General features: G+C 27.9%; 4 protein-coding genes across 6 annotated transcripts; 3 read left to right on the top strand and 1 right to left on the bottom strand.

Moving 5' to 3' along the window:
- The first annotated feature begins 642 nt into the window (after window positions 1-642).
- LOC111036662 (thyroid transcription factor 1-associated protein 26) lies at window positions 643-2,552 on the top strand. Its single transcript, XM_022318779.1, has 3 exons — window positions 643-979; window positions 1,584-1,716; window positions 2,027-2,552. The coding sequence occupies exons 1-3, from the start codon at window positions 898-900 to the stop codon at window positions 2,262-2,264; spliced, it is 453 nt and encodes a 150-aa protein (XP_022174471.1). The 5' UTR covers window positions 643-897; the 3' UTR covers window positions 2,265-2,552.
- A 1,142-nt stretch (window positions 2,553-3,694) lies between these two features.
- LOC111036659 (apoptotic chromatin condensation inducer in the nucleus) lies at window positions 3,695-8,528 on the bottom strand. The gene is made up of 2 exons (XM_022318775.1): window positions 7,637-8,528; window positions 3,695-6,570 (listed from the first exon to the last, which is right to left on the bottom strand). The coding sequence occupies exons 1-2, from the start codon at window positions 8,124-8,126 to the stop codon at window positions 4,667-4,669; spliced, it is 2,394 nt and encodes a 797-aa protein (XP_022174467.1). The 5' UTR covers window positions 8,127-8,528; the 3' UTR covers window positions 3,695-4,666.
- A 239-nt stretch (window positions 8,529-8,767) lies between these two features.
- LOC111036660 (coiled-coil domain-containing protein 51-like) lies at window positions 8,768-10,840 on the top strand. 3 transcript variants are annotated; one of them, XM_022318777.1, is made up of 2 exons: window positions 8,768-8,976; window positions 9,779-10,840. In XM_022318777.1, exon 2 carries the CDS (start codon window positions 9,855-9,857, stop codon window positions 10,686-10,688), a length of 834 nt encoding a protein of 277 aa, XP_022174469.1. In that variant the 5' UTR covers window positions 8,768-8,976; window positions 9,779-9,854; the 3' UTR covers window positions 10,689-10,840. The 3 variants fall into 3 exon arrangements, with proteins under 3 accessions (XP_022174469.1, XP_022174470.1, XP_022174468.1); XM_022318778.1 differs by having other exon boundaries at window positions 8,768-9,046; XM_022318776.1 differs by having other exon boundaries at window positions 8,769-9,348.
- Window positions 10,841-20,759: 9,919 nt separating this feature from the next.
- LOC111036670 (alpha-tubulin N-acetyltransferase 1-like) lies at window positions 20,760-23,834 on the top strand. The gene is made up of 9 exons (XM_022318788.1): window positions 20,760-20,926; window positions 21,091-21,207; window positions 21,276-21,422; window positions 21,593-21,761; window positions 21,829-21,973; window positions 22,043-22,073; window positions 22,294-22,366; window positions 22,725-22,786; window positions 22,908-23,834. Exons 2-9 carry the CDS (start codon window positions 21,113-21,115, stop codon window positions 23,047-23,049), a joined length of 864 nt encoding a protein of 287 aa, XP_022174480.1. The 5' UTR covers window positions 20,760-20,926; window positions 21,091-21,112; the 3' UTR covers window positions 23,050-23,834.
- The last annotated feature ends 1,673 nt before the right edge of the window (window positions 23,835-25,507 follow it).

Here is a 25,507-nt window from a genome sequence, read left to right as displayed (position 1 = left end):
GAGGTCCGATGGACTGGATGGGGGTCCTTTTTGTGTCAGCACGTCAGAAAGCTCAAAAGGGTTGCAGGGCAGCTCGGCCGGAGCGTACAAACACTGGTGGTAGACTTCGGAAAATACTGTAGGAATAAGTTTTGATGATAGTAAAAAATTACAACCACCACAAAGTCGGCAGCAAAATTATAATAAGAATTTGATAATATCATGATTTTCAATTTAGCACCTAACACCAATATGGGCAATATGGCTACTCTATTATGGTACTCTAAGGCATGGCTTTAAATATTTATATTACCTATTTATTAATTTAGCCATTCTCTAAAGGTTCCAAATTTAAATAAAAAATATACGACACGTAATTTATGTAGATAGGCTTTAGGATAGGATTTTGGAATGAATCACTTCGGTAGTTGGGTACTTGGGTATAATAAAATAGCACCAAAACGTCCAAAACAGTGAAAATAGCAAGTTTGATGATTAAATAAATTGAATATTATACTATAATTATTCATTTAAGGTTATTAACACAATATGTCTAAAATTTATGAACATGGTTACACAGGCCCGATGTTATCGATATCAATTTCGAAAAAAGAAAATTCTTATCATTTTTTGTTTCTGTGATAATATGAGTCGTGATAGTAAAATTATAAAATTTTAATGTAATAAGATAATAGGTATTAGGTTTTTTAAATTCTTAAATTTTTGAATGTAAACTGCAAAGTAACTATACTGACATACTGTCTATACTGTCTATACTTACTATTAGTATATTACCTAAAAAATATATTACTCATTACTATAGTGTCATAGACTAGTTAGTGAGTGTTGTGTGACTGGTCAGTTTTTGAGCTTACTTTTGAAAAAAACTAGCTCAACTGATCAACACAAAATTAAAACATGTCATCTCAAGTAGAAAAAACAAAAAAACCATTCGATAAAAAAAAATGGAGAACAAAGAAATACAGCAATAAACAAAGATGTAAGCATAATATCTAAATATAAATTATCCAAAGTGTAATTTCTTATTTTTAATTGTATTCATAGTACATCCATAAGATGAAAAATGTAATACAGTATAATAAAGAAAAAAAATAACTTAATATTTATTTTGTATACTCTGTTATATGTTTTTTATCCTATATACTTATTATGTCTTATGATATAGATTGTGTATTTCGACTTAAAAAAAAATTATTTATTTAAAATGAAATACAAGAATTTAAGAAAACAATTATTGTCAAAATGTGATCCATAATAGTAGATCAAATACTAGATATTATTCTTATCATGCCCAATGTTTTTCACATAATTTGTTATTTTTTTTTTTAAACCATTATATTATTTAGCATTTTAGCATTATAAATTATTTCCATTGGTTAACTAATGCTACCATTGCAATTTAGATTTTTTTCTACTATTATAAAAAAATATATAATAAAACTTACATTTATGTAGGAATCATCTCAGAAATAGTTGAAATATGACCAAAATATTTATATAAAGAACTAATATAATATGATATTATTCCTAAGACAGACTGTCTTCTCTGTATTTTGTTCAGATTAATATCATATTTTTTTCAGTCCAAGATTGGGATGAGCGTCGCAAAAAGGCTGTAATTCGTGATTACTACAAAGAGTTAAACAAAACTGGTAATGAGAGACCTTTGAATATATTTAATGATGAAGACACCAATCTAACTAAACAGCAAAAAAGGTAAAAAAAGAAACTTAAATATTAAATTGTTAAAAAATAAACATAAATTTTATACTTGCCAGTCCCTTTCTTATTATCTTCTGAAATCCTTTGGGCTTTGATGGTATGCAAAATTTTATTTTGCCAGAGCCCAGATTTGTATTTAAATGTTTCCTTTTTATGAGTATTCTCTGTCATACAACTTAGCTGCTAATAAATTGTCAGTTATATACAATACTTCAAGACTTAACTATACTTTTATTAACTTCCAAATTATCATTCAATATTTATAATACTTAAAATATTTATAAACGTTATGTTTTGTTCTCAGGTCAAATCCTCATAAAGAAGCACAAGAACGTTACAATCAAATCCAAGAGGAAAAGAAAGCTAGGCGTCTTGAAGCATCGAAAAAAAAAGAAGAAATTCGGCAGGCACTAGAAGAATATAAACAAAAGAAAAAGTTTAAAAATAAAAAACTTGGAAAAAAAACAAAAAAAGGTCAACCGGTTATGAAAGAAAGATTGGAATTATTATTAGAAAAAATACAAGCTAGTGTTAATACATAGTTGTATTTGTAATTTTAAACAAAAATACTTTGATAATGTGTTTTATGAAATGCTGTATTGTGTTAACTTTAAAATTGTTTAAGAAAAATAAACTTTTGGCATTTATAATTATTTTACAATTGTGAAAATGAATTCATTCTGTTTAGTATAAGTACAGAGATCTTAGGATTTTTAACAATACAAATCCATCAGGTTTTCAAATGAAATTGTTCTTAATCTGTCCAGTATTCAACTGTACTCATTTCTTGTTCAATAAACTTTCAATATTGAATAATTTCCAATTTAATATTTTAGTTTTTTTTTTTTAAATAAAGTGTAGTTATTTAATTTTTAATATTTTAAGGTTTAACGATATGTTCAAGGTGAAGTTTGTCATATTCAAAACTCAAATAATTTTCTTAATAATTGTAATATTGTGTTAAAAACTCACTGACTGCTACAAAAACATTTTTTTGTATTCTATAGTATGATATATGTTTGTTGTTGGTCTTGGGAAATCAACTGTATTGTTAATATAAAATAATTTTTGTACGTCTAGAAAGAGTTCAAGGTTATTAGAAAAAAAAAATTGTTACCTAATGTCTACCAATATTTTACCAACTTCTCACCAAGTGTACACTCATTTCTCAAAAAAATAATTAGATAATAGGCCAATTATATAAGCTACAACATCATATCTACAAACAAATTGAACCGCTCATTTTTAAATGACTCAAATTTTGTAAAACTATTGCAGGTTTAAAATAACTAATTTAAGATCTATATAATTTTACTATATTTTGATACATACTTTACATTCGTTGATAAGTTTTATTTACACAATTTTAATATTATGAATATAAAATGTTATCTATACTCCAGTCATGTTAAAAAAGGAACCTCGACAGCAATCAGATACACTCGTCTGTTATCCTTACCAAGTCAACCATCTGTACGCCTGCAGTGTAGATATTTTTTGTTTCATAGGAGCCAATAACTATTGAGATTTGGAGGAGGGGCTGAATAATTGTGATGCAAAGATGAACATTTTTTTATTTATTCCTTCGATATGGTGTAAAATCTTGAGGTTATTTGGAGGGGGTCTTAAACCCTCCAGGCCCCTCTGCTATTTGCGCTGTATCCCTGTGCACAAGTCAGCAATCGAGGTACCTTCTAAACTTGAGTAGAGTATCTAATTGTATTTTAATTGACATATATTTATTACTTAATAATTCTTTAATAAGGTGAAATCTTAAAACTAATCTTCCAATTCCAAATTATATTAAAAACATTATTTATAATTACAAAAATGTATATTATTGAATCATATCCAAAGACGCAATATTTAGAAAATATTTATTTTGAACACATTAAGTTGATTTATTTATACTAAGGTGTTAAATTTTTTACTTAATATAACAAAATTTAATTAGAAAAAAACAAAGTTGAACCATAACTTTATCTAAGAAAATATAACAAAATACAATGTAAAGGCGATAGTTACCAAATGATCGGTATTCAGTATGCACAGAGTGCAAACATTGGGAATATAATTCTGATATAATTTACTTTCTGTACAATTATATTGATTAAAATTATAAGCTGCAATAACTGTATTTATGAAGTCTACAATCATTAATATCATACTAGTGAACAATATTATTAATAATATAAACAAAAAACCATATTGACCCAATAAACATGTTAAACTTTTCTTATCCTGACATCAATAATCAGTCTTTTTTAAATATTATATAGCCCATGGTCCTTTTGTTATTAAGTTTGACAATTAAACTAATAAAATAAAATGAATCCAAGAAAACAAAAAAAAAAAATTCCAACATTCATAAATTGTAACTTAACTGTAAAATATTGTATATTAAACCAAATTGTGTTCATAAATTGTCATTTTTTATTATTATTTTTATATTTTCTGATCAATATAAACTTTAATAGCTTTTAAAACATTTTATACAGTGTTTGCACATAAATTTTTCAGGAGTTAATTCAAGCATGAAAAATATAAATTAATGTTATTGCTAACATAATAAACACCACAACACCTGGTTGTAAGGCAAAATTATTTCTAAACAATAAAATGAACTAATATGAAATTTAAACATCAAGTAAATACAAAAATAACAGTAGGTAATTTTATTTTATACAGTCTTTATTATGATAAATAAAATTATTTAACGTAAAGACGAATTATAATCAAAATATCATAAAAACAGTTTGTGGATTGTGATATCCCTAAAAAAAATACAGTATATGAAAAAATTAGCCTACAATAATTATGCGGTTTTTACTATGTGTAATGAGTTAACCCTTTGGTACATGGTGACAAAACTCAAAGGTTTTACCGATTTGTATAAAATGTAGGTATTCTTTTTAAAATATAAAATACTTGTAATACATAAATTCTAACGTCTCTTAGGATAATGAAGGTTATCTCTTCTCCTACGGTCAGTCTTTTGAGACCGTTCCATCTCTGCAAGATGTTTACGTCGTTGGTCTTCTTTCTCTGCAATCTGTTCAATAGAAAGTGGAGACCAATAAAGGGTTGGAGTAGTTTTGGTCTTCCGAAAAAGCTCATCTAAACTTTTTGTAGGAATACGATCTGGTGTTTTGGTTTTTGACTTTTTATGTTTATCTTGTAGATCTTTTTCGTCCTTCTTTAATTTTTTATCTTTTATAGTATGAAGATCGTCAGATATTTTTCTTTTAATAGGTTTCTCATCTTTTTCATCTTCACCATTCATATCTTCCAATTTACCTCTATCCCATTCTCGTAAAATAAAATGATTTTCTACCTGTGTTCTAAGTTTTTCTACTTTAGACTCTTTTTGTTTATCTAATCGGTCTGGATGAGTTCCACTCAGGGCTTTATTTAATTCTTCTTTATTTGTAAAAACTACTCTCAAAAATTTTGGATTGGTGGAAGGCCATTGGGAATCATTGAGTGCATATACAGTTTCAATGGCTTGATCTTCATTTTCATATTCAACAATACATTGGGATTTAATTGTATCTATCCAAAATCCATTAGAAACAATTTTTCCTGTTCTTTGCAACAAATCTCTTAGTTGGCCCACAGTGAATGGCCTGACAAGGTTTGTAATACGAATTACACTAGTAGTTGTAGTACGCTTTACAGATGATTTTTTTTTTGTCTCTACTTCATTTATTTCTTCTCCCAATGACTTATCCGATTTATTATCATCGTTATCTATGAAAGGTTTCTCTTCTTCTTCTGGTGCTTCGTAATCAACCGCTTCGTGATCAATTAACATAGTGTCGTTAATTTCCATGGCTTCTTCAACATCTTGTTCGTCATCTGAATCTGTCCTTTGTATTTCTCCTTCTTCTGATCGATACTCACCATTATCAGCAATAGAATCCCCATTAGATTCTATTATAGTACCTAAAGTAAAAGGACTTATCGTTATAGGTGTTCTTGTTTTACAAGAGCCCCATTTACGTTTTGGGTGTGAAGACAATTGTTTTGGCGTTTCATTTAATTCTTTTTCACCATCAACCTGTTTTATATTAGGTATATCTGATGATAAAACTTTATAAGATTCTTCAATTGGTGTAATTTCTTTTTTATCTACTAATTTAGATTCATCTTCATTTACTGGTTTAGATTCTATTTCATTTACATTAACTGAATTGGATTCTTCTTCATAGACTGGTTTAGGTTCTTCTTCTCCAACTAGTTTAGTTTCTTCCTCAATTGGTTTAGGATCTTCATCATCAACTAAATCTGGTGATTCAACAGTTAATTGTACAACATCTTCCATTTGTTCTGAATCATTAATATAATCAGGTTTATTGAACTCTTCTTGTACTGGGTTTTCATCTATTGTATTTATCTCAACATTTGATGCAGTTTCTAAGACTTCAGGTTCATTTACTACACTTTCAATAGATTCTGGTACAATATCCTGAATCTTTTCATTTAAAGCTATTGGAATATCAATAACTTCTCCAATAGTTACACAATTTTCTTCTAAAACAGGTTCTGATACATCAAATTCATCAACGGATGGACGGACTGTAGAGTCTGGAAAATCTTTTGATGAATTAATGGAATTGATTGACTCTACCATGATAGCAGCAGGTTCTACAACTTCTTCGTGAATTTCTTTTTCTTCAACTTTAGATTCACTAACTACTGCATCAATAAGTTGTTCATCAGTAGAGGTATTTTCTACAATAGGTTCTTCATCAGGTGTTATGAATTCAGATGAAACTTCAACGCTGTCAATTTGGTCATCATCATTTTCTTGATTGCATGATGGTTCATTGGGAGGGATAACTTGCACTGGAAATGAAAATAATACAGTTTAGGATTACTATCTTTTAAGAAACAAGGAAATCTAAATATAATGAGATTGTTAGTTATTTGATGCATCATTCTGTAAACATAAAAACGTCTTTTTGATTAATATATGGACACCTAATATTTAAGGTTCAATTCAATTTTTTGATTTAATATCATTGTTAAATTGATAAAATATTAGATACCTAAATTGAATAAATAAAAAAAACAAGCATTAATTGTTGATCCTTAGTTAGTAGATATAATCTATACAAAATGTGGGGAGAAATTTAAACAAATGGTTTATTAGCGTGACAAAAATTTAAAATTTGTATAGATATATAATTTTTAACTACAGAACAAAAAATAGATTTTTATTACAAAAATAAAACACTAAAAAATTTGTTTGGTGTTGTTTTCATTTCATTGTACAGTAAATAAATTGAAAGCAGAAATGTTAGTAAGACAACAAATTAACACTGCAGTTAATGAATTTCATTATTTCTTATTAAATATAGGTACCTAAGAACATTATTATATTTGTTTATACCTACATTGATAAATAAAATTATGTATTTACGTATTAAATGGCGTATTTAATAAAACTAAACTCATAATTAACTATTTCATTATTTCAATGTTACCTATACCTAATACTCAATATTTTATATTATACTAACAAACACTGTAAAATATGAAAATAATTTAATACAATTTGTTAGTGCAATAAAAAATGTATGCACAAACTCAATTTTTCTAACACTATCAATACTTGGTTGAACACATTAATTAACTTTTAAAGTCTGAACAGTTAAAATTGTTTGTAATTATTACAATTGATATTATTTTGAATACTTAAATGTGATATGAAAAACATTTATTGTAAGCTAACCTACAAGAAAAATATTAACATAATCTTTTTATTGAAAAAATAGTTGAATTATGTTTTGTTATATTATTATCTACAACAAACTACCCAAGTATCTAAAATATACCTAATAAAAACCGATGAAAATGTCTAAATTAGGTTATTGTTGTTAGTGTTAATGTAAATATCTTTTAGCATTACCTTGTTCACTAGAATCAACTATGTTTTGTTCACTTTCTTCAATAGCCACAGTACTACAAAACTGTTCTAAATAATTTGTAACGCTACCATCCAACATAGATGTGTTTGTTGAACTGCCTGCAGCTTCTTCTTTTTCTTTTCTTTCAGCTGAATATTTAGCTTCAGCAGCCTGTTCTCTAAGTAAATCCTTAGGAGAACGCCTCAAACTAATTTTTAACTTCTGAATATCACCATCTGATCCATTGGAACACTCAACTTTCCACATACCAGTGGTATTCTCTTCACTGCAATCATTACTTTCTGGCTTAGGCAGTTTTATCGTAAGTGCAACCTTCCTTTCACCCTCGTCAACTCTGCTAGTAGCTCGGGTTTTGCCAACTTTAGGGGGTGGCACATCTTCTGATGAAGTTTCAGACGTAGACGAATGCCGCCTAGTACGACGCCTTGACGTACGTTCACGTTTTGGCTTACGACCGGTTCTTTTGCTCATTTTATGATTTTATTACAAAATTTTTCACAAGGTTCACTATCATATACTCACGAGCACAAGGGACATTATAAACATTCACAATATAAATTTTCAAATAAAAAAAATCACTGGCAGTACTTACTACAGCATAGCGGTAAATTCACGTCCTTTATTTTACAGTGCAAAACTTACAAAAAGGTTTTTCCACAAGTCGATCCATTTATACGAAGACTTAACGTAATTTCTGTTTTGGAAATTAAAAAAACGAATCAATAAGCACCAAATTTTTGTTGTACTCGAAACGAAACGGCGGCCATTTTAATCGTTTATCAACACAAACACATTTCATCGACATCAACTTTCTCCATTTTTTTTTTTTTTATATTCGTACTTAAAAACACCAATACAATTTTGTCAAAAATAATTTATCAAGCACAGGTTTTTTAAAAATCAAAATGAATCAAATATTATATCGAAATTAGATTTAATAATATTTTTTTAGTAAAAATTGAAAAAGTATATCACAATAATTTTATGGTGTAAGCAGTTGGCAAACTTGTCAAAATATCATTTGATAACTGTAATCTGCTATTGCCTATTTCATTGGTCAATTGACAATTATTAATTAAACTCAACTTATTACCATAAATCATACCGTATCAGAAACAGAACCAGAATTTTATCAGATGTCTTGATAGTTGAAATGAGGATAAAAAATAATCTTAAAGTTCATACAATACAATCATAGTTCATTACTTCAATGAAGTCACATACTGTGTGTTAAATAGTAAAAATGTAAAATGTTCATAATTAGTACTTACTTGTTATACCAATATATATTATGTGATTTGAATGTCGAAAATTCAAACTGGTAAATTACCGTTCCTTTTAATTGATTATAATTTAACTACATTAGATAACAAAGTTTTTGATTTAAACAAGTATGTAAATTAATATATATTATTCCCCTATTTATGTATTATAAATAGGTTTTAAGCAAGACTTACCTTTAATCAATCATGTGTAACTAAATTATCCTAAAATACATATGTCAATTGTCACACCCATGATAATGTAATCTATTTAAAAATTAAATTGTAAATTGAATTCTTCACTGACATTCAAACATTCAAAGTTGCTAACACATTTGTTATTTAATTAGTCTATATTGTTCACTACGAAACTATGTACAAATATTCTACACATCACATCTTTAGTGGCAGTATTTACTTCTGGAAATAAGGTTTATTTTTTAATCATTTATCCCTTATACATACTTAATGTTAAGAATAGAAAAAATATATTTCAATAAAACAAATTATTATTTAGTTAACAATGTATTTGATTTAAATAGATCTTATTGCAATCATAACATAAAAGCCAGCGTACAAAATTACTACTTGTTATTAAATCTGAAATTGACATGATGATTTTAAAATTCACTTGCTTATCATAGTTCAAATTATTGAATATATTGAAATACATTTTTTCTTCAATTTTTCCCATTTATTATTTTATTTTTATATAAATCATATGTAATGTTACTATTAACTATTGAGACTGATTTTTATTTTCTTAAATCATGTTTTATACAGGTTTTTTTATCCATTGTACTATAAAATTTAAATTAGAGTTTATTTTCAATCTCACAGAATCAATTTCCTTATTTTCAGAAGTATGCTGGTTCAACAAAATTTATCAGTGGGTATCAAAGAGATTGTGACTTGTTGATTTAATATAGTTTGAACCATGAAATTTAAAAAGCATATGGAAACATTTTTACAAATAATGAAGGAAAAAGCACAAACCAAACTTTCTGAATCAAATAATTCACGAGCTGAATTATATAACAGACTTGCGGTTTATCGTCCAGAATATGATAAAGTTGTTTCATGGTATGAACGGGTGACTGGCTTAAGTGAAGTTCGAGTAGCCCAAGATAGAGTGTTGGAGTCTCAAAAACAGTTTATGAATGCTCAAGATAGAAGAAGAGATGTATCAGTAGAACTAAGAACAATTCAAAATAAACTAAAAGATATTCGAAATGAACTTCTAAATACTTCTAGATCAGAAGATAGGTATATTGAATTAGTAACACAGGAACACAATTTATTAAAACAAGAAAATTCTATCATCGATCGGGTTAACTATAGTGAAAAAGAGGAAAGAGATAGTTTCATATTGCTGTCCACCACATTGAAAGATAGTCATGACCGAGAGAGAATACAAGCGGAGAGGACTAAATATGTATCTATTGTTGGCTCAATTCTGGGTACTATTATTGGTATAATTGGAAGTACTTTAATCAATGCATGGAAAATGAATGAATTCAAAAGAATGGTGTTGGATGCCAAATTGGATTCATCAAATTCAAATAAAAGTGATCAAATAAAACATTTATTGTTACAAGTTCAAAAACAAAATAAAATGTTGAAAAATGCACAGTTCAAGTTAAATTCAGATAAACCGACAAGTATCGTAGAGCCAGACTGGAAATACACTGACCGTGATGTAATTATTCTAACAACTATAAATTGTACTATAGTAGCTCTGTCAGCATATTTAGTATCTAAATTATTTTAATCCGTGATACCTGTTCGAAATGTTGAAATGTTGTTTTTTATTATTGTTATTGGTTTTTTTTTTTTTAATAAATGATGTTTCCCCATTAAGCTAGTTAATGTACATTAAGAATTTTCATGTGATAAATAGAAGTCGGATTATTATGATTTTAATGATTCATTAATATTTTTTACGTGTGATCTTAAATGGAATTGAGAAATCTTTACGAATCAAGAAACACAAAATTCACAGGAAAAAATTTATTTTGCATAAAAAATCATATTTTAGTGATTAAAGAATATTTTGTAGTATCCATATGATGAACATATCTCACGTATATCAGCACTTTGATGAATATAATGTTTAAACGATTGTTTACAATTTAACTATAAAACCTTACACCTAGTTACTAGTTATCAACATACTTATAATAATCGTAGGTCTTTAATTCAGTAAAATTTTTTAGTTTCAACTTACAGTCCTACTTGGATAAAATTTGAATACCTATTAAAAAATTAAAATTTTTATTTGATTCTTAAGAACATAAGTGTTACTACACATAACATTATCACATCATCATACATCAATAAAAAATATTTTTTATGTTTTTCCTGTTTAGAAAAGAAAAATATATAATCAGTAAAAAATATGTATACAACAGGCATGTTTTGTAAAAAAAATAGTAAATTGGCAATGCTTTGCATAACTTATAAAAAAAGAAAACCTCATTATTAGCTATTAATATGCACGAGTCAATGCCAATCTTAAAATTACAAAATGAACGAATGGATCATAGCAGGAAAAATGTCCTACTGTCCATGACGTCATTATGCCGTTTATCATTGTTGATAACAGTAGACAAAATGCATTTATGCAAAATTGCAAAATCATTTTTCTAATTTTTTATGATTTTTAAGTAATCTTAGAGACTAGACTAAAAACACCCATTACAAAAAGATGTAGAATAAAATTTTTGATATCGATTTTATATTATATTGTTATTTGACTTAGTATTCAATTTTTAATATAAACAACAACAAAATGTACCTACATTTAAATTACATTTAAAATGGTTTTGAGGCAATATTTAGACAAATTGATATGTCGATCCCTCAAAAATATTATCCTCTATATTTTTTGTAATGGGTGATTTTACTTTTAAGATTACTTAAAAAACAATTCTGAGTAAATGTGTTTTGTCTAGGTTGAGTGTGGACCAGAGAGAGTAAACAAATAGGTATAATAAATTCCAACAAATTTAAAAAAATGTATTTAAATAGGAAGTTATTTTATTTTTTGTCTAATATCAGAATAAATTTCCATAGAATAAATTATCATAAATATTAGAAATTATCATAGAGTATTATTACTCTATGGAAATTATAAATAGGTGATATTTATTTTTGGTAATTATCTATTTAAAACAATAAAAACTAAAAAGTACCTACTATTTAAATAATAAGTATAATGTTTAAAACAAGTTAAAACAAAAAAATGAAGACAGGAGTTTTATATATTACTAAAATCAAAAAGTAATGAATATCAAAATAAATCTATGTGTATGTATTATAAGTAATTTAAAATATAAAATGATTATAAATGCAAATTGTCATTAATAAATAATAAAGAAAATAAACAATTTAATTCAGCATAGTTCAGTGGTACTACTATTAGTTCTATTGAAAATAAGAGGACGTGATACCCGCATGTGTTGTCTCCGTCTTACAAGTGCGTACCATGGCAAATTTTAAGCTCATCAGAACACGTTTAGCTCCGTTAGTTTAAAAATTAGTGCGTATTGTCCTCTTATAAAATCTAAAGGTAAGATTATTATCTAGTCAACCTCATAGGTTTTTTATTATATTTTAATTTTAACTCGAGTTATGAGTATTTTAAGATGTATAAAAAATTTGCAATTTTAAAATACTCATAACTCGCGTTAAAATTAAAATATAATAAAAAACCTATGAGGTTGACTAGATAATAATCTTACCTTTAGATTTTATAAGAAGTCAATTCGCACTAATTTTTAAACTAACGGAGCTACACGTGTTCTGCTGAGCGTAAAATTTGCTATGTTACGCACTTGTAAGACGGAGACAACACATGCGGGTATCACGTCCTCTTAATGTATAATCATATCTTATCACATCATGTCGTTTTTGGTTCACATTTTGTGTGCTTAATTGACTAATATACTACATTTATATTGTGGTTAATATACAACATCAGGGCCGGATTAAGGTTTTTGCCGCCCATAGGCTGAAATTAATTTACCGCCTAATTTACATAGGTATTGATATTTTACTAATATCTCAATCTCAACATAGTTTTCGGGTCACACAAAAAAAAAAAATTGCCGCCCTAGGCTGTAGGCTACACAGCCTAAGCGGTATTACGGCCCTGTACAACATCAATATTATATTATAAACTTTAACAACCTAGGTACTCACCTTATTTGCCCTTAGGTACATAAACATGTAGTTTGGTCTTTATTTTGATGATATATTATCTGTGGCTGTGAATATACAGACCGATTGGAACGATGTTGACTTCACTTCTATTCTACAATTGCAGACATGAGTAACAGATAATGAGACCGAGTAGCTATTCAATAGGATAACCTCGTGACTACCGAATACAAAACCAAAAAACTCACAAGTAATATTATGTAATTTATTAAATTTAAAAAAAAGAAACATGTATATATGCATATATAGGTATATATAGTACACCTATGTAATATGAAATGTAATGAAGGTAATTACACTGCCTTTTCAGATATATTTTGTTACAAAATAAAAGATTATAACTACGGGTATAGGTACACTGATATATATACAAATACATAAAGACAATTATACAATATACCTAGTAGATACATGAGTTTATTATACATATTATTAGGTATTGTTTTCTTTATGTTTATTTAAGTTAGTTATCAATTGATTAATTTCATTTAATAATCATAATTAAAGCAATTTACATGACATTAGTATGTGTTATACTACTATTATTACAGACACCAAAATTAGAATTGCATAAACGTTGATTTCAGTTACAGCTGTACTCTCAGTATAACACAATGTAGATATGCAGCTTGTGTAAAAAAATAGCTATGAATATCAATTAATATTAATATTTTATCTTTGATGACCAAACATAGTTCGTTGGTTTAAAAAAAAATAAAGATACTGGATGTGAAGATTATTGATTTTGATATTATTTCTTTTTACTTAACTCCATAAAGAATGTAGATGATTTTTATTTATTGTCTTTTTAATGTGTCAACAAAATTATTCAATATTATATTATAATTTAAGTAAGAACATATGAATTTTATATACCTACCTAATCAAATAAATATTTTAAGAATAAAGTTCCTGCCCCTTCTATAATACTGCCATACGGACATACGGCAATACGCGTGAAGCCATTCCAAATAAAGAACAGAGAAAACAATAACTATATATAGAGATAATAAATATTGATTGTAGGGATCCTATCCGAGGGGTATCGTCAAAATATTACTCTTTTGTCGTATCGATAACTATTTACTTTGTAATTAAAATTAAGCTAAATGTTTTTGGCTAGATTTAGATACCGTTTTCCAAATAACTTGTGATTGGAAAAATATATACCTAGTATAATACATATTTTGTGATGTGTAGTATAGAATAATACATTTATAGATTTATAATTTGTTAATGTAGTTATGTAAAATGTCAATGTGTCTTACGATATTAAGATGATAATTAAAAACTACGGTGTCCTTCAACAAGCGGGGGGCCCTGGACATATGTCCCATTTTGTCCTCCTCTAGCGCCGGCACTGATCGAATGATTCACTAAACAATCATCTGCACCAGTTCATTTAATTGAAAGAAGAAATTGAGAATAAATCATAATTTTATAATAATTTATACATTACTTTTATGTCTGTATCATGTAACTAATGTACCTTATACATAAAATGTATTTAGATTTTAAGCAAGTAAATGCAATTTTTAACTTTTATATGGTTTGTACATTTTAAAGAATTCACAAAATCACAACTGACACTAATTTTATTTATTGAAAGTGACGCCTGCGAGGGCAGAGAGTACAGTATATATAAAATGGAAATAACATAATAAGAATAAACTAAAAACAAAGAACCATTTTTTTCAGCTTAAAAATAAAAATAAAATAAAAAAATTTAAAAAAATATTATATTCATTAAAAAATACTTTTTTCCGATCTAGAAAAATAGTTTTAAAGTTGTGACAAGGTATATTATTATAAATCATAAACATTATAGTTTTCGTCCACGTACTATCTTATATGTTTATCCACATACTATTATCAAAAAGTCCTAATAAATTACTTTTATTATTAAATGAAACACCTTCAATAAAAAAGGTACTCATAAAATATAACACTCGCCTTCCAAGTAGTACATCTGTTGAAAGAGTTTTTAGTGTCGGAATTTCGGAAGCGTAGTGTTCACAAAAAAACGTGGTCGTATGAGCGATGACAACTTTGAAACAGTTATGTTATTAAAATGTAATAAGAATGTATTTGATTGAATTGTAAAGACTTACTATAAAATATATGACAACGATTTGCAATTATATTATATTGATGTATTTTAAATTATTATCTACCCAATAAATGTTAATTTCCAATTCCAACCATTCCAAAACCAACAAAAACTAGTGATGAAAAAAAAATATTCTAATAATATTCGAATACTTTTAAAAGTATTCAAATATGTATTCTGAATATGTTTTTTAAGAATTATTCGATTACGTATTCTGAACCCAGTACCGTTATCCCGTGAATTGATCGCAAATACAATTTATAGCCAGGATAATTGATCGCCGAACAAAAATGTTTAGTTTTTTTTTTACAACGTACATAATTTTACTACGTATTATATTTCCGAGTTTCATGTTTATTATTTTAGACTATTCAAATATAGGTACCAACTCGTATTTATTTAATACGAGATTAATTTAATGTATTAAATATAAATTGAATTTAAAGTTAAAGTTGAACATTATGGTTTATTCCTTCTAAAAATTCTATTTTATTCCTTTTCTCGTATGATAGTCGTTGTATTTTCGTTTATAAAATAGACTTTTGAAAAGGAATATAGCATAAAGAGCACTAATAGATAATAATCTATAGATGCATATAGAGAGCATAATTTTTAACTTCAGCTCTAAATTTAAGAATTTTTAACTATTGACAATGTAATGTTTAATTTATATTTGATTTAAATTTTACAACTAATATTTATTCAATTTTAAAATTTTTTTTTTTTAAATTTTTTTATAATTTAATTAATTGTCATCATATCGTATTAATTGTTATTTATATAATAACTAGAGCGGTATTTAAAAATTATTAAATAAGAGTTGGTACCTATTTGATGTATAATAATATATGATATACATGGATAACTGATATCGGTCGCATTTGTCGATCCTATTCTCGGCCCGGTGTCGCACGCACCCACCGGCCTGGAATCCCGCTCAGCTGATTGCCCGAAGGGGTCTCAGTCGTTTAGAACAGCTCTAGCTCAGTCTCGGCTAGCCTCTCGTCTTGCTCCTTGCAACTAAGAATGTCATCAACTATTTGATAGAAGACCCGCGTGGCGTGTTGAGAAGTAGCCAATATTCTATCGTTCGTGCAAATCGGAACGTCGGTGGGACCACACAACAGGTCCTGTACGTCGTTTGGAGTGATGTTTCGGTTGCCTATGAGGCTATGAACCCGTTCACTGCCAGCCGCATCGGTTCCCAGTGGGGACAATAAAAAATGGTATGTCCAGCAGTCTCCATCGGGTGCTGACAGTTAAGGCAAGCCGCATCAGGGGCGCGATTCCTCCGATGCAAATAGTCCCTGCGTGAAGCACCCATGTCCCGCAAGAGCCTGTGTAATGTGAAATGTGAGATCTTTTGGACGTCTTTTCACCTATCTTATCGGGTCCGGGAGGAGCTTACGCTTCCAGGCTGCGTTCTTACCGTCCCTCCACCTAATGGACCAGGCAGCAGGCAGGACGTCGCGCCCCTCTTCTCAGATCTCATCCTTAGAGCCCACTCTATCTGGATCATCCATTTTGCTGTGAACTCTTTTACGTTCCAAAGCGAGTAGATCGCCCGGTGGAGTTCCCGCGAGGAATAAAGTTCCTCGGCAGAGACGATGCGGTACGCCCTCGTCACTCTAAGGGCCGCCAACCTCTGAGACCGAATAAAGCTCCGACAAATAGCGTACTTTGTTGCTCTTTCTGACCATGTCGATGAGGCGTACATCAGCCAGCTGTTAACTACGGACATGACCAGCGCTCTCAAGCCATAAAATTAGTTTTAAACCTGCACCCGTTTTATTATTGTCCGATGGGTGGTCAGGCTTTTGATTTTGGTGAATAAATTATTCTCTCCCCCTCCTCTAGATTTTTATCCAGTTACGCCACTGTCCCTACCCATGGACATATACACCTACTGGGAAGCCGGTAATATCCTGGTAAGCCCCCTGTCCTAATTCTGAAATTCAAAATTTATGAAGTTTGATTTTTTTAGGCATTCAAATAATATTTTAAATTCAAAATGCATGCTGTTTTTGTATGATTTTGCAGACTGATAATCACCGATAATAATAATAACTGATAATAACCTAACCTGTAAGGCTGCCCCTCCGGTTGTTTATGTTCTTGGATTGGTGACCAATGACCACCCAAGAAAGAGATAAGTACTGTACTTACATAATATACCCTAAAACCCATATAATTAAAATATAAAACAATATAATTTTGGAGTTACGATTTGAATCTGTTGTTTATGAAATAAAAATAGCGTATTGAACATTAGAAATAAATAGTTGCATTAACCTTGTCAATATCGTAACCATACATAATATAGGTGGCTAACCTAACCTGGTACCTATTATGTCCCGAGTTTTTAAACAATTAGCTAACAACTACATGTAATTAAATAATATACAACTCTCAAATTTTGAATTTAGAAATAATTTAAGTACCCATTGAATTATTCATTTATTTGATTTGAACTTTTTTTTAAATAGAAATCTTACTTCAATTAGACTGTGCAAGTATACTTCATTACAATTTCGTGTCATAGAACAATATTATATTAAATAATGCTGAAATGTTTTCTATTAAATTGTTAGGTTATTCAGTCAGGTATTATACTATTCGATTGATTATATTGAATAGTATAAAATGTAGGTACCTACGAATTGTATAATATGAATCCAACGTTTCACCAACCAATAGAAACCGAATAACAAAAGCAATTTTAATTTTAAATATATTTTATTTAATCTGACATAAATTTGGCAAGGAAATGAAATGCAGAAAAGAGTTTTTCAAAAGCTTAAAATAGAAAAAGGCATTAAAGGTTTAAGGCATAAATATGTACAATGATATTTCAATATTGGACAACCATATTTTTTTCGGATTGAAAACGCAATGAACAAATTATTGGTTTTCAATTATGATTTATTTTATATTTACGTTACCTTTAAGCAGTATAATATAGCTATACGCCTTTATGGCCAAACCTATTAAGTTATATGGATGAGTATCAAATCCGTCTCTCATTCAACTACCTGTGATGACAATAGAACCGTGAACTAAGTGAAATCGAGTAGAAGCCTTGAGTATAATATATAATGCCGACTGTAAATTATATAGACGGATATCATTATTATTTTAAGAAAAGGGGGTTGATAAAGTGTAGTGACTAATAGAGGGTATAGGTACATAATATATTATATATAGGTCAAACTATTATAATATTATACAATATACAGGCACGCCCTTTAAATGCATTGCGTCCAGAGAGTACTTACGTCCAAATATTGGGTTTTTATTCGAATCTAGGTCAAAATATTCACAATTTAGAAATAAGTTGCAATAATGGAGGTAACAAAATAAAAACTGAATAGCTCTAACTGGGTACCTGCAATAAAATCAGACCACCACAGACCAAAACTAAAACATCCCCATTCTCTGCGAACAATATAATTATGATAGTTACCTATACTCAGTCATTTTGACTTCTGCAGAAAGATCTCGATGACACCGATTGACGATTGTAGTTATAATAGCCTGCAGCGCTTATCTTATTGGCTGGACGCAGGAAGGTTGACCTACATAAAGTAAGTTTTCAGATACTTTAGAGTACCTAGATACCCACTGTATTTAAATTAGGCAAAATGGGATGGTACGTTGAGGCTCTAAATAAGATTAAAAAAAATTCTTATAAGTCATTTATGGAATATGGAATTCATTAAAAAAAGTCTGATTAGTGAAAAGTAGGCAATGAAAAATAATCGATTCCGCATTGAAAAGATATTTATTTCCTGCAGTGTCAGCTTAGCATTTAGGAATATGTTTGTTATAGTTAAGATTCGGGATAGATTTAGCCACTTTAGACCAAAAATATTATTATTTAAATATTATGTTATTATTATTCTTTTAAATCATAATATATTACAATTAGGTACACATATTATTATACATTTATAAATACATGTTGAGGTTATGGTTGAAACTTTGAAAGTATAAGTAGTAAGTGCCTTCCTACAGGACACAGGTAATAACTTATGAAACGTTTATTGGTCGTGGTAGTAGGTATACCTTTATTATTCTTTTTCCAAGTCAAGCACTGATAATTGATAAGTGCAGACTACAAACTCTATTTTTCATAAACGCCATAATACCTAATAGTAAAAATAGCCTATCAATAAATATAATGCACCTATATGTATATATGTAGGACGTAGGTACACGATACACGCCATTTTTGGTGACTGGTATCATCATACATTCATACAGGAATACAGAATGAATCATGAAACATACTCTCCCCATATTTTCCTCTTTAATTTTTGGACATTTTAAGTATAATAAATTAAGCCCTATATTGGCTATATTAAAGACCACATTTTCAAATCCTTAGATAGGTATTTTATGTTTATACAATTTAAAAAAAAAGCATTCTATATGTAGAACTTTTTTATAATCAGAATAAATCGACTGCAATGCTTTTCAAAATAATTGAAAAACAAAAAAAAATATTGCTATTATGATTTATGTTTAACAATCAAGTCTCACCCTCTCACGTCTCAAAAGTTCTACACCATCAATAAAGTTCCGAGTTAATTTGTACCTACTTATTAATTTATTCACATTCCAACTATGGGGGTTGTTTTTTCTTTCAGACTTATAATTCATAAAACATGCAAATAGGAAGCAAGTTAATACCACAAAACAGTGATATTACCTAGGTGGCTATGGATAGGTAGTAACTAGTAGGTATAACCCATTGGCTAGTATAATAAAATAATTACACAACATTGCATGTAGGTATAGGCGTATAGCGTAATATTTATGTATATAATATGGAAATTTAATATTATAATATTTACCAATTTACCTATTCTACTTTTTCTATTTCATTATTATACTGTGAAGTGTTGGAGTACTATACTATTTTATAAGAGATCCACAGTTCATCAAAAATGTTGATAACTTTATGTTAAAAATGAATATGAAAAAAAAAAATTAATATTTACGGCGGTTTCTTAGAGACATCCAACTATTATAGAAGTACATGCCAAAAACATAGGACAAGGCTATAGGTTTATATATACGATATACCTATTCAAATAGTTTGAAAGTACGTTTGTCGTTTAGGAATGAGATGTTTAGATGACAAATGTAGACACAATCAATGTACAATTGAAAGGCCGAGTGCAACAACCAATTATTACAGGTAATTATATACAATATAACGGCCTACTAATTACAGACGTGTGTAAGGGGACAAAGAAGTTGTGAGACATTTTATAATACTGTAGAATACTACAATAGTACAATATCATACTGTTCACTGTTACCTAAGTATAATATTAATGTTTGTTTTTCTATTTAAAATTTAAAAAAAAATGATGTTTTTTGCTGAAAAGCACTGTGGTAGAATTTGTGGTAACATTAATACAGTTACCGCGGTATAGAAACATCCGCAGCGGCAAAGGCTGTTGCTACACAACCCTGTATAAGAAAATCAATATATTAGACAGCCCTACTCGAAATTCGCATATCGCCGCGACGCCTCCGTCCCTATTTACTCTATAGCCCATAGTTGTATTCTGCATCAGCAAGTCAACGCACTCTAGCACTATTATTATACGTACCCTCGTTAATTCCGCGACAGTTCGTACTTTTTACCAGTTATTTGAATAATATAGGTAATTTATTCAATATTTTGTGTTTACCCAGGGTACCTATATGCTTCTTTCAAGTCGAAGTGATCGAACTAGAATGCCTATCCTTCAATGTTTTTTAATATTTAGTTGCTTGTTCGATCTATATTGAATGCCCAAACTCCTTTCATATTTATTATTTTTTATAGATATTTCTCAAAACCCTCTGAAATGGAATTCAAATTCGATATAAAAGATTTAGCTGAGGGAGGAATTGCGAAAATTGATCATACTTTAACACCACTTGGCTGCGAAGAAGATGAAAAGTATGATTAAAAATCATGCGTGTAAAACTACTATACTACCGGCAATATTATTTTTTTTAATTTTACAGCTTACAAAGGAAAGTCGCAATGATTATTGACGAAATGGGTAAAGCATCTGCCAGAGCTCAGGATTTAAAAATGCCTATAACGACAGCAGAAAAGTTATCAAAATCTGATCATATAATATATTTATTGTCAGAACAAACAAATGAAGAGTATGTATTTTATTCTTATAATAAGAGGGTACCTATAAGGAACCCCTACTACTTATGAATTATGATAATATTATCTAATAAGAAATAAGAATATATTTATTTTTAAGCTATTGCCTACCTATTTACCTATAATATACACTAATCAGTTATCACTCTTATAACATTTTTAGAACATTTGTTATTGTTGGAATTTTGAAAATGGGATGGAAAAAATTATATCTTTTTGACAAAAAAGGTTCCCGTTCTGAAGCCATGGTATATTGTTTACTTGATTTTTACATTCACGAAACTAGACAACGTCAAGGATATGGAAACAAACTAGTTGAACACATGTTAAAGGTTTAAAATAAAACTTAAATATTTTCTTTACTTTTAATTATTATTTTAACAATACATTTTTTTTTAGGATAATGAGTTAGAAGCAAAACAATTAGCTATAGATAAACCTTCAAAAAAAATGTTGCAATTCATGCAAAAACATTATTCACTTAAGAAGCTAGTCGATCAAGGGAATAATTTTGTAATATTTGAAGAGTTTTTTGATACTCCAGGTAATAATACTTTAACACTATTATACCTATATCACATATTTTTAACTATTTTATTCATTATTATTTTAGGGTTAACACAGCTAAAAGATAAATTTGACAGGTAAAGTGTTTTGGATTTAAAAAATCTAACTTATTAATGATATTATTATTTTCATTATTTTAATTTGTAGAATGTTATTAGTTAAATGATAAAATGTGAATCTATTACAACAGAATGTTTGTACCTATAACTTATAAGGCTATAATCTATTTAATTTAATTTAATTTATTATTCAAATAGTAATCTACAGTCATTATATAGATTTTTTTATGTATTTTAGTACAAGTGGATACAGAAACAAGCCTACATATGGGCGCCATGCTGCTAATAAACACAATGACTCTATGTCTGATGTATGAATAATTATTTATTTATTTACTTTATATTACCTACTAGGAGTTAAGTCCAATACTGCAAAAATGAAAATACTTACAAATATAAAACAAATAGATCCTAAATTTGAATAGTATTATGATATTATGAAAAATATTAAAAGACATTTTTGTTTGCATAGTTAAATTTCATAGGTCAAAATTCCTTCTCATTTTTACAGAACCCGCATTTGTTTAAAGCTTCATCACAAAGACCAATTAAATTCAACTATGCGAACAAAAATATATAAACGAGTGTATTAAATAATAAGTGTAATTTATTATTCATATTAGTAGGTTTATTTTTTGTTAAAAAATGTTAATATTTATTTTATTATAGATATTACATGGGGCTGGTAGTGCAACTCGATTGAATGACAAATACGTTGCTAATGCTGATATGTAAGTAGCTCTTATAGCCTTATAGGTAGTTTTAAATTATAAACAAATTATAACAATTTTTAATTACTATTACATTATGATAATTATTTAAATGTTAAACTTTTTTCTATGTATTAAACAGCATCAATAATAAATTCAAGGATAACAAACCAAATCTTGTCACAGTTCTTCCTTCAGAAAAAGATGTAAATGACCCAATTAATGGGAAGAAAGGCGCTCCACCAAAATTGGATCTCAAATTTCATCATTCACATTTGTGGTAAAAAGCTTTTATAAATATCAGATATTATATCAATAATTGCATTTTTAACTGTCTTATTAATCTTAAAAATAAGGAGCTTTTTAAACTTTTTATACAATTATTTGTTTAATTTAAATATGTTGTTTAAAAATACAGTATACAATATACACATTATACACCATATTCTAATTAGCAGTAAAGTAATTTAAATATAGGTATCATATCTACAGGCTGGTACCTATCCTAATTAGCTTATCATTTTCTCATAATGTTATGTACATTTCTACAATTAGCTTAATCGTTTAATGTCCCTATTGTACTATTAAAATTTTTTATTTTACCTTAAAAATATTATACATTCCTCTATTACTCTATACATTATTATATAGGTATTAGGTATATGTATATATATATATCTGTGATTTGATTTTCATTAATTTATTTTCATGTTACCTATTGTTGTCTGAGTTATGTTAAGTTATAATTATTTTTATTTTTACATATGTAAAGTAGGATGCCTCATAAACTTATTTTTATGTAATATATTATGTATTGTATCTTATAATATTTCTGATGAGATGTATAATTACTAATCATATATAGTTGTACCACTTGTACCTAGGTGCCTCATAGTAATTGATTAAAAAAATTGTAAATGTTTTGCGTGAATATCAAAAATCAAAGTTATATTGAGTTTGTTAGGTACATAGTTATTAAGTTACAATGAGATAGACACCTTACAATATTATAATTATTAAATAGGCATATTAATTTTTATAAGTATATTTAAAAAAATTGAAAGTTAGGTACATATATTATTGTTTTTATGTTCTACCTAATTTTCAAACTTTTTATAAAAGCAGTTATGCAATATATACAAATTATAGTCAGTTTTAATTTAAATTTTGTACTGTCTTTATTAATAATATTAAATTTGTGTGAGTAATGACATATTGAATTAATCTAAATAATTATGTATGATCAAATACAATGGTCATTATCAAGGCTATGAATTTCATGCACTTAAAAACTATTAAATATGCATACATATATGCTCTAAAAATTCTTAAAATATGCTTTAATTTTGCAAAAAGACCACAACAATTTAACTTTTATTTTTATTTTTTTCATTATATTTTTTTTTATTATTTTTAGTTTAAATATTAGTATTGATACATATTGACATGAATATGTGACTTATTGGGCTTGACAAGTCCTGATCTTCGCCGTATACAAGATATACAAAAGAAATATGCTTAGAATAGATTATGATTCTACTTAAAATATTTTATTTTACCTTTAAAGTAGTTATTGCATTGTACAATCAATGATTTAATAATAATGACTCATTATTATTAAATCCACCTATCTGAATTCATAAGTTACTATGTACTTTTAAAATTGATTTTTAAACTATCATAGGTTAAAGTAACCCCATTTTTCTCTTTAAAATGAAGTTGTTCATTTTTTGAAAAATGTTGATGCATCTAAATCAAAATTTAAATGAGAAGTGTCTGAGTTCTTAATCTTTAAGTGGGTACTAAGGATATTAGGCAATCGGTAGTCTTTAAAAATAGTTTTAAATAAAATATAAAGGGGGTGAGCATGTGCTCAGTGAATCTCCATGTATTTAAAATTATATTATATAAAATACTATTTATAAAATAAATAAATTATATAGGTACCAACTATACCATTCTTCATATGATTATATATGTATAATTTGGATTATACACCATTTGTCATTACTCGTTCAAAAAATTGAAAATATAGGTATGAATAAAAACAAGGATTAATAGGTTAGTTAGGTAGGTACCTACTATACCTTCATATATTATGTTATGATAACTATAATTATAATTGACATGCTTCATTTATAACAAAATAAAAGAAAGAATATTGATTTAAGGTCATGAATAATAAATTGCTTGAAATGTTCAACTCCAATACAATTTAACTTACTTTACAACAACTGAATGACATCAACCCTGCAGTGACACCTCGCCACGTTTCCTTCTATTTAATGGGATCAAATGGTCCAACTTTTACTACCAAATTGCTGAACATACACATTTAGAAAAATATTGTAATAAATCATCTAATGCGTTTGGCCCAATTTATTTATCCAGTCCTACTTTCACGACACTTCTTATAGAACACAAGTGTTATATTAAGACATTAAGTATTTATTAATAGATAATGAAAGTTCTAGTTCTTGGATAAAAATGATATAAAACTATGCAATCTAGTTCAATGAACATTTATAAATTGTAACAGATAAATGATAATGTCTTAAAACATTTTTCAATATAATTATACAAATGTTATTTTTTTTTTGGCTATATACAATATTTTCTTTGTTACTTTCTGGTGTGAAACAATATTAATTTTGAGCTAAATAAAACAGTAATTGTTAAAATTGGTGAGCAATGGCCAAATTCATAGCGGTTTTAAAAATAATCATAAGGGGTTTTACGTAG

The sequence above is a fragment of the Myzus persicae genome, unplaced genomic scaffold (assembly GCF_001856785.1).
Source record: "Myzus persicae strain clone G006 unplaced genomic scaffold, MPER_G0061.0, whole genome shotgun sequence".
Classification (NCBI taxonomy): domain Eukaryota; kingdom Metazoa; phylum Arthropoda; class Insecta; order Hemiptera; family Aphididae; genus Myzus; species Myzus persicae.
This window is presented reverse-complemented; position numbering and strand designations above follow the sequence as displayed.